This window comes from Cetorhinus maximus, chromosome 15 (genome assembly GCF_964194155.1).
Source record: "Cetorhinus maximus chromosome 15, sCetMax3.hap1.1, whole genome shotgun sequence".
NCBI classification, from domain to species: domain Eukaryota; kingdom Metazoa; phylum Chordata; class Chondrichthyes; order Lamniformes; family Cetorhinidae; genus Cetorhinus; species Cetorhinus maximus.
The window spans coordinates 61034620-61044509 of record NC_135893.1 but is presented as its reverse complement, the minus strand read 5'-3'; the positions used below and the strand labels follow the sequence as shown (position 1 = coordinate 61044509).

Genomic DNA, 9890 nt, shown 5'->3' with positions numbered 1-9890 from the left:
GAAACCATATTCCAGGGCCCAGTGGCGGGGGAGGGTTGTAAAGAAATGGAATAGAAAAATAGGTTCCAAATGTCAATTCACAGAGAATACTCAAACTAATTTGGCACTGAGCAGAAGCAGCAATTTCTGTGCTACATTATTAGCATTTTGGTGTCATTTTACCTGACAGCAGCATGTTTCTTGACTCTTCCATTTTGCCATCAGCCAACATTACTGCGCAAAAGGCATACCTGTTCCTGACTGAAATTAAAATATGAAATAGCAGCACAGTTTTCCCATTCCTTGAGCATGTAGGTCTTTCTCCTGAAAACTAAAAGCACTTTGAACACACTAACTCTCCACTGTCATCTCCGTAAAGGCATGTACAGAAAGATACAGGGTTGTGGTAAGGAGCTAAGGAGAGGTGACAATGGCAGTTGTAGGGTTTGATTATTCAGCAATGAAGAAAGGCTCTGCCCAGTTTCATGGAAGAGCTAAATTAAGGATAAACATGATCTAACGTTTCAAAATATTGAAGGGAGTTGTTAATGTGGAGATAATTAAACAAAACCAAGAAGAGAAGCAGCCAGGAGGTCCCTGTTATCTGAAAGGGGGCAGGCAGTTGGAGTGTTATATATTTTGCTCAATGTATTCTCAAGGCCACATTAAAGAAAACTATTTAAAATTACAGCATATTTTCTACTCTGATGGTCATCGTAATAGAATGACACAGCACTGAAAGCCATTTGGTTCATCATGCCAGTCTTTCCTCCAGTGATGTAACTGTTACAGGTGATTTTAATTGGAGAAGGGCAAACAACTTTGCATTGGCCTATAATGTTGCAAGTTTCCTTGATCTCTATTCAGTGACTCCTGGGAATGAACAGGTATGACTATGGGGTGCAGGTGAAACAGGATTGGAATAATGTATTGTCCTAATCAATAAGACTGCCCTCAGTTTTATGACCAGGCTCAAACGAAGAATAGACATTTGAGGGAGGTTGCTGTTAAACTCTAATGACCTAACTCCAGATAGTTTGCTGACTGTACAGCACATCCAACACAGTTTGAGTTAGAGCAGGAAATTTGACAATAGGGTCTTCAAATGATAAACATCCCTCCACACACACAGGTGTTTAACCCAACTTAGGAAGTCACCGTAAGTAAGAATGCAGTCATGATGCTGGAAATAGCAATTTAATATCTTCTCCATTGCATCTCTGAACTGAACCTCAGTTTAGTCCCTTATCTAGAGGACTACAGTTCCACCAATCTAGCATTCCCTAAATACTGAACTCTGTTCAAATCCTGGCGTGGGTTCAAACCCAGGAGGCATGAGTGTGGCTGACCAAGCCAAACTAAAAATGAGCACTCTGCTTGCAACGTCCCATCCCTCTAAATTGCAGAACCAGGTCATTATTTTAATGTGAAATAAAAAGGGCCATGCTGCTTCACCTGGGGACGCGCACACACTACAGTCACGGTTGAGGGCTCTGAAAAAGAATTGTGAAAGTGTATGCAAACATTTTGGTGTACAAAAAAAAATGCACAAGGTTATATTTTGTTCTCATGATTCTTGTGTTATTTTAATCATATAAAAGTATATTGCACAGAATACAGCCCAGAATGGCTTTATCGTTGGTGCAGTATTACAAGGGAAGCTAAGCTTCTAGAGACAAGTGCTTTTAATTCTACAAAAATGAATTTGCTGCATTCCAACTTGTCTTTTTAAAAAATTATAAATATTTTTTTATGTACAGTTTTAAACTATGAAAATACGATTTTTATTTGACCAGGTCATTATTTTAATATGAAATAAAAAGGGCCGTGCTTCACCTGGGGACGTACACACTATATACAGTCACAATGCTTTTGGGGTGTGGGGTGGGCTTTTTAAAAAAATACAAACACTTCAACTCGTGGTGACTGTGGTGCCGCTGCCCAGTTTCATGATCATTTGTTGGCAGTCGTGGAGAGTCCGTTTGTCGCCAATCTTTTCCAGTGTGCGGGCTGCCTCAGCCAGCATGCCGACTCGCTGGCCTGGTGCAGACAAGAAGCTCGGGGGCAGGTAACGACACGCTAGTAGGAGAGCTTCAGCATGCTCCCGCCGGCCTGGGTGTGTCTCAGCCTCGCCTACCAAACAGAACGAAAAATACAGAAATGAGCCAACTGTCAAACCCGGGTGGGGGAGCATGGGGAGACACAGAATCAAATCGGTTGATTAATAAATAAAGCTCCCTTGAAGGGCAAATGAGCTATGTGGTGTACCGAGCCAGAGAGAGCAATGAGACCCCAGCTTCAATTTCCGTTCTAGGCTCAATTAGCTGATACCAGCAGTGGTGGGTACAATTATCCTAACTGCCTTTGTCCAGACAAAGAAAAATCAGCCAGACTTCCCTCCACTGATCACCATCCTCTTGGACTCTGCTGAAACTGTGTTACCCTCAACGTTTCAATAGTTTTCCAATGTGTGTGTCTAGCCTCATCCATTAAAAAAGACAACATTTGAGCAAAATACTATAAGGCTAAAAACTGTACATACTGGCAAGAGTGAACAAGACAGATTCCCAGGGTGCAAATGTGAGAGCTTCACCCTTAAGACTGCATAGAAGAACTTTTCTTACACTTGACAGCCCAGTAACTCGAGAGGCTGAGCACCTGGTCCCAAACAAGCTCCAACTCGAATCACGTACATTTTTGTGCTGAGCACCAACATTCATCCGTTTATGGTTTACTGATTTGAAAGATGAAAATTAACTTCTATGCTTAATTGTTTGAAGACAGGGTGTAACAAATTGGAATAGAAGATTGTCCCAAAATGACTGCTCTCTAATTGCTGTTATTTACCATCTTTGGGTACTGGGGTTGTGATCCGTCTCCTGAGGCTGCGGTCCAATAGCTGGTGAGTACGGGTTGGACTGGCACCTGCCATTAACCTGGCTGTCGCTTCGTGTAGAAACACCTGAAAAATAAATTAAACTAAAACATTAAATTTTAATTAAAATTACTGTAGCCCATGCTCCTCTGAACATCCCTATCTTGTTCTTCCTCTGCTCCAAATAACTCTTTTTTGCCTGCCTGTCTCATCACTAGATTGATTAAGACTTGTTACTTGAGTGATTCTAACTCAATTGCCCCCCAAAATCTCACAACTAGAGTTCCTGTCCTCTCTCAAACTATAGACTTGAGAATGTCTTGCACTATCAGAGGCGCTGTCTTTCAGACACTTGAAACCAAGGTTCCATCCCTATTCCAGGTAGATGTAAATGATCCCAAGACATTAGTTCAAGAAGAATTGGTGTGCTAATATTTGTCTTTCAATTGACTTCACTAAAACAAATTATCTGGTTATTAGCACATTACTAATTGTGGGAGCCTGCTGTGTATAAATTAGTCCATGTCCAAATGCAGAGATAGATAGATTCTTGTTAGGCAAGGGAATCAAAGGTTCTCGGAGGTAGATGAGAATTTGGAACTCGAAACACAAACAGATCAGCCTAGATCTTATTGAATGGTGGAGCAGCTTTGAGGGGCCTACTTCTGCTCCTATTTCATGTGTTCGTAAGAGCAGGACAATATCCAGGCTTGGGCTGACAAGTGGCAAGTAACATTTGCGCCACAAAAGTGTCAGACAATGACTATCTCCAACAAGAGAGAATCTAACCACCGCCCCTTGACATTCAGTGCCATTACCATTGCTGAATCCCCCACTATCAACATTCTGGGGGTTACCATTGTCCAGAAATGGGACTAGCCACATAAGTATTGTGGCCACAAGAGCAGGTCAGAGGCTGGGAATCCTGCAGCAAGTAACTCACCTCCTGACTCCCCAAAGCCTGTCCACCATCTACAGGGCACAGGTCAGGAGCTTGATGGAATACTCTGCACTTGCCTGGATGAATGTAGCTCCAGCTACGCTTGAGAAGCTTGACACCATCCAGGACAAAGCAGCCTGCTTGATTGGCACCGATCCACAAACATTCACTCCCTCTATCACTGACGAACAATGGCAGCAGTGTGTACCGTCTACAAGATGCACTACAGAAACTCATCAAGGCTCCTTAGACAGCAACTTCCAAACCCATGACGGTACCATCAAGAAGGACTAGGGCAGCAGTTACATGGGAACACCACCACCTGTAAGTCTGCCTCCAAGCCACTCACCATCCTGACTTAGAAATATATCACCGTTCCTTCACTGTCGCTGGGTCAAAATTCTGGAACTCCCTCCCTAACAGCACTGTGAGTGTACTTACACCACAGGTACTACAGTGGTTCAAGGCGACAGCTACCATCACGTTCTCAAATGCAAGAAGGGATGGGCAATAAATGCTGGCACAGCCAACAATGCCCACATCCCATAAATGAATAAAAAAAAAGCTGCTGCATTTCCTACATTAAAACAGTATAACACACAAGTAATACATTGGCTGTAAAGCACTTTGGGGCACCCAGAGATGTCTTGAAAGATACTATATAAATATAAGTCTTTTTTCATCTTGGCTTTTCTTCCTTGGTGGGACCATACACCTGGGTCTACTCAACTATTTCTACACTCTGTCTAGACCTTCACTGTGGACTGGATTTCTTCCATATAAGATTCAATTCATAAGCAAAGTTATCCCAGATTAAGAGACCAAACTACACTGAGTTCAAGTAAAAAACAGGGTTAAAAAGACAAGCTATAGCAACCAAGTCGTAAAAGGAAAATGTAGTCCAAGGAGCTTGCCATAACAGTATTGTTTGCTACTTGCTTTCAGTTCTTTCTACTTAGCCAGCAATAAATTATAATTGAAGTTATCGTTATAAAACATTTAGTGATAAGCAACTGATTCTCACTTTTGATTTATGCTTTTTTGTTTCCATTGAGTCACATCTGCTTGATAGCTCGATAACTCACTGTTAGATCAAATGGAAATCATTGCTGCTCTCTTAAAAAGCAACCTGTTCTCGGAATGATTTAAATTTCTAATGTCTTTAGGATTAGCATTATTTACTTGGAACATACTTCCTTCCAGAGGATGGCATGGGCCTAGCTGCTGACTCCATCTCACTCCCCCGCCCTACCTATCTCTGTAATCTCCTCCAAATCCACAGTTCTGCACTCATCCATTTCTGGTCCCTTCAGCATTCCCGATTTTAATTGTTCCACCATTGGTGGCCTCGCCTCAGCCTAGAACACACTAGAATTCCCTCCCTGATCTGCTCCGTCTTTTCTTCCTCTAAGACACTCCTTAAAACTTACCTCTTTCACCATGTTTTTGGCTGTCTGAGCTTTATTTGGCTGAGTGTCAAATTTTGCTTTAAAATACTCCAGTGAAGCATCTTGGATGTTTTATTATGTTAAAGACGCTATATAAATAGGAGCTGCTGTTAAGTGAAAAGAAGCTCCCAATCACAATGTCCCTAAGTGTTTCATATCATATTACTTTTGAAGTATAGTCATTGTTAGGCAAGGTAAACAAATTTAACGGCAATTTTATGCACAGCAAGATCTCAAAATTAGCAACTGAGATGACAAATCAGTTAATCTATTTTTGATGGTGTTGTTGAAGGAGGAGTGTTTGCCAGGACACTGGAGAATTCCCCTTTTCTTCACAGAGTCACTGCATCTTTGACATTGGTTTAACATTGCATCAAAAAAATGGGACCTTTCACAATGCAGCAGCCTTCGTGTGGCAATGAAGTGTTGTCAAGATTATATTCTCCATTCAATTAGGGCATTAACCTCCCAACCTACCGATATAGGGGCGAGTGCTTCCAACTGAGCATTGCCGTTGGTGCTCTGAAATAGACTTCTTAGGAGGCCTTTCCCTTCGAATTTCCTTCCCTCCCTAAGTAGCTTTTGACTTTCACCGAGTATTTTTCCCTCATTACCACAACCAAGATCAGCTACTCACGCATTGAAAGATTATTGATTACAATCCACAACTGCATCACAGAATCCAACTCTACTCTTTTTGATTCGTAAAGCCCCTCAAAAACAAATCCATCCAAACCCTGCATCGCCACCTCACAACCTACTTACTCTACGGAGAGCCGGTCTGAAAGTCTGGGACAGCTTCCTGAGGCTGCTGAGGTCCTGTTGAAAGCCTCTTAGCTCTAAGGGGGATGCTTGGTGCATGCAGTTCAAAGGTTGACTCATGTTGATCTGTTGCTGCCAAACACTGGTTCTGGTGATGAGCATGAGATCACACAGCAAGAGCTGCACTGCCTGAAAAGAGAATAAACAATCTCAGTCACACAACCTCTTTGCAGCTCTGGTAACTGAAACGATAAGCTCCATATTTAGTCATGGTTCATAGATAATCAGTTCCATATATTTCCATAACTTTTTAAGTTTACAGCTGTTTTACTCAAGCTTCTTTTAGTCAATTCCTGTGACCATTATCAACATGATCCCAAAGCCCAACAGGTAAAAGCTGCTGCTGATTTGGGGGCCCATTACAGAGTAGCGGGGACACAAAGTTGCAGCTACAATTCGCAACATGCAAGTTGAATATTTCAGTCAGTTGGTAACGAACAGAAGGGACACAAAAGAGAGATGAGAGAACTGTATAAAAGAGAAAGAGAGACACATACGCAAAAGATTGGGGGGGGGGTGAAGAGAGAGCGAGAGAGAGATGGGGAGTGGGACAGAGAACCAGACAGATGAGAGAGAGGGGAAGAGATTAATCACTGCAGAAATATACCACTCGAAACAATACATCTCGATCACAACACAATGGTCAACTCTGATTTTAAGGTTTGCAGCTTTTCCTCTCAGATGCTCTGTAGAACTGGTGTCAGGGTCTGGCTCTGTATTGCATTGCAGGTGCATTGCACATCAAGGACACATGCAATGCAACTACAATGCACCACAGCTGCAGCCATTCATCCAGTCGTGGGTCGTTGAGGCAAAAAATGCACTGAGCATTTTGACCATTGCTAAATAGATTCTACATCTTGGTGTTTTCCTTCTCTCTCCCTTTGTTCGAAAAACTTGGGGGGGGGAGGAAAAAAGCTACATTATTACCACAGAATACAAGATACATAACTGTGACTGTAAATATCTATTGGTCTTGACTGCATACATCTACCAATTTTGCATCTCTTTAGGGTAGAAATTAACTATAAACTAAAGGGCAAAGCTTCTTCCAGCCAGTGCAGAAAGCACAGCCAATTTGGATTACACTCCAACAGATAGCAATATAAATGTGAGTTTTTTAAACAAATCTTACTCCCCTTTCCCACACTTCAGATGAGCATAGGTTCCTATGGTTTAGGAACCGTAACTGATGGTTCAGTGATGTGTATTGAGCTGTACAGATCAGGAAAGTCCCAGGTTTACTCTCTGGTCTCGTCTGTGCCAAATTAGTTGATCTCAGCTGCAACAGCATTGGGAGTGCTATGCTCAACTTTTGTGTCCCCAATCTCCTATTGCTGATCATATCCTCTGCTGGTTGTACATATGGACGTCATGGTGAGGAAAGGATGAGTGAGTACTGTGATGCCCCCCTATGCTTGAATAGCCTGTTGATACTTATTGTCTTTGTTCACACCTGAACAGTGACCATAGACAATGAATTAAAAAAGACAAAAGGTAGAACCAAAATTCAGCATATGTCTGGATCCTCAGCTAGAAAAAAAGCATATGGGGAGGTTGAAGAACAAACCTATCTGAAAACCACTGACTCCAAATATACAAAAATATAATCCTAAGCATGCTGTACTCCAAGGAATGCAAATAAATGCCTGGCTCCCTCATTCCATATATGAAGCACACTGCCTTTTGAATCTCTGTCAGAGTTCTGATGTGAGGCTAGGCGGTGCTTAACTGGAACAAAAATGTTAAAATGGGGACAGGGAAGGAGGGGAAAAATGGAAAGGAAAGGCAGCTGCCTACAAACACTGAATTGAGAGACTTCATTTTTCAGTGGAGTGCTCTAGTGCTTCTCACAGCATTTTTGGCTTATTGTACAATAGCAAGACATGCCTGGCACTGCTTTAAAAAGCACAGAGCAGCAGCTCCTGATTGGCATGGATATATTGCATCAAGGTTTCTAGGTAGACACCACTGTTGAGATTCAATTTCCTGCCCTCTCCCTGTCCCATCAACGTCCTCTTTCCATCCATGCTCAGATAAAACGTGCTCTAATCGTAGACGACAGAAATATTTCAGAGGAAAGTGAAGGCAGATTTTTTTTAGAAATTGCACAAGATATTCGAGAGTAAGTATGTTATACTGTAAGTGCTTACTCCCACACTAAATGCTCTTTAACACTTTCCTACCTAAAGTCAACAGTAGACAAAGAACACTCACTCTCCAATGGCAACTGCAAACTGTTTAAAGGTTTCAATGGAAAGATGTTGAGCAAAGGCTGCAGTATCTCCCAGCAGGGAGGAGGGAGGATTGCCAGGCTGAGTCACACCTAAGTGATCTCCTATACTACTTGGCAGCCAGCTTGGTAGCAGCCTGAACAGGGAAAAGAGAAATTTTAAAAATATATATAGAAGGTAACTTACCCACAAAAAACTCTCTATAAGTAACACTTAAAACACAAAAATGTTAATCATTTATTCGGTTGCCTGAAGAGATCAGTTTATTTTTTGGGCCAGGGATATTAATTAAAGAGAAAATTGATAAGTATGTCACAATGCTAAGAGGATGTTTAGGCAGTGTACAGAAAACATACAGCAAGGTTTCGCCAACCCCCATGTTGTTTCTTCTGTTAATCATAATGAAGGATGTTAGCACTGGAAACCAAGTAATTTCTCTGCTTTTATTGTAATCACCCATGTCACACACACCAGGATTCCAAGGCTTACCCGCACCTTGTCAATACTGCTGCTGCTGGGGGGTGCCATGTTAAGGCTGTCCCTCAGGTATCCACTGGCCTTCTCACAGTGCACGAGGTTCATTTGGCAGCTGTCCTGTTTACCCAACATGGTACGAATGCCTTTAAATGCAAATAGCGCTGCTTTTGGCAACTGGCTCCTGCAAGAGATTAACACTTAAGAATCAAGCAAGATTCTCCAAGGAAGCCAATGACTAATAATGCAGATGGGTATGTAAAATAAACTCCACTGGAGATGGCATATCACATGTCTGTCCAGCTTGTGTGGATAACCTATGAAAAGCATACAGGTCATTACACAGTAGCAAACTCCATGCCTTTAACAAGATTAAAATGATGGTTTCTACCTCTTCTATATTCAACCAACCAGAGGCCTTTATCAATTAAAAGAGGTAATAAGTACCCCACCCCTCCTTCTGAAAGGGACACCACTAATAAACTGTAACAAAAAAAACTTTAAAGAAAACTTAACAAATCAAATTTAAATAAAGACTCTTGAATGCGATGATGTGTTCCAGTTGCTCGGGAAAGGGGCCTGCCTCTTTTCATTCAACCATTGGTTTAGTCAGTTAAGAGGATCTAAATGATCCTTATGAAAGAGGCAGCATTAATAGGCTGCAAGCAAGAACAAAAACTTTAAAAGGAAACTTAGCTACTCAAATTAAGATGACATTCCCAGGGGTGAAATTATGGTTCCTAATCACGTAGAAAATAATTGAAATCAATGAATTTCCTTTCTCCACTTGTACCACATAACTTGTGTTATATAACTGGACAACTGTCCTAATCTACTGAAAAAAAATGAGTGTAGTTATCTAGTGTTTTCAAGAATGAAACAGAAGCAATTCTAAACATGACATATTTATCATCGATTGGTAACTTAATTATAAACAAGGTGATGATCCATTGTGGAAGGATCAGCTTCCTAGAATTTAGACCATATTCCAAAGAGATCATGGGTGAGTATTTCCCCCCTACACCCATCCAATTTGAGACAACAGACAATTCCACTCAGTAATACTGAATTTCTAACACTAGAGGAAATTTCTACAGCTATAATGTTTGAGGCCCACT

General features: G+C 41.5%; 1 protein-coding gene across 2 annotated transcripts in view; it reads right to left on the bottom strand.

Moving 5' to 3' along the window:
• Positions 1–1533: 1533 nt before the first annotated feature.
• srebf1 (sterol regulatory element binding transcription factor 1) overlaps positions 1534–9890 on the bottom strand; it is a 48821-nt gene continuing 40464 nt past the window's right edge. For both annotated transcript variants that reach the window (XM_078558533.1, XM_078558534.1), the window contains exons 16-19: positions 8794–8956; positions 6008–6193; positions 2827–2941; positions 1534–2112 (exon numbers count right to left, since the gene is read on the bottom strand). In XM_078558533.1, coding sequence (XP_078414659.1) covers positions 1892–2112; positions 2827–2941; positions 6008–6193; positions 8794–8956 — 685 coding nt within the window. In that variant the 3' untranslated portion in view covers positions 1534–1891. The remainder of the gene's footprint in view (positions 2113–2826; positions 2942–6007; positions 6194–8793; positions 8957–9890) is intronic.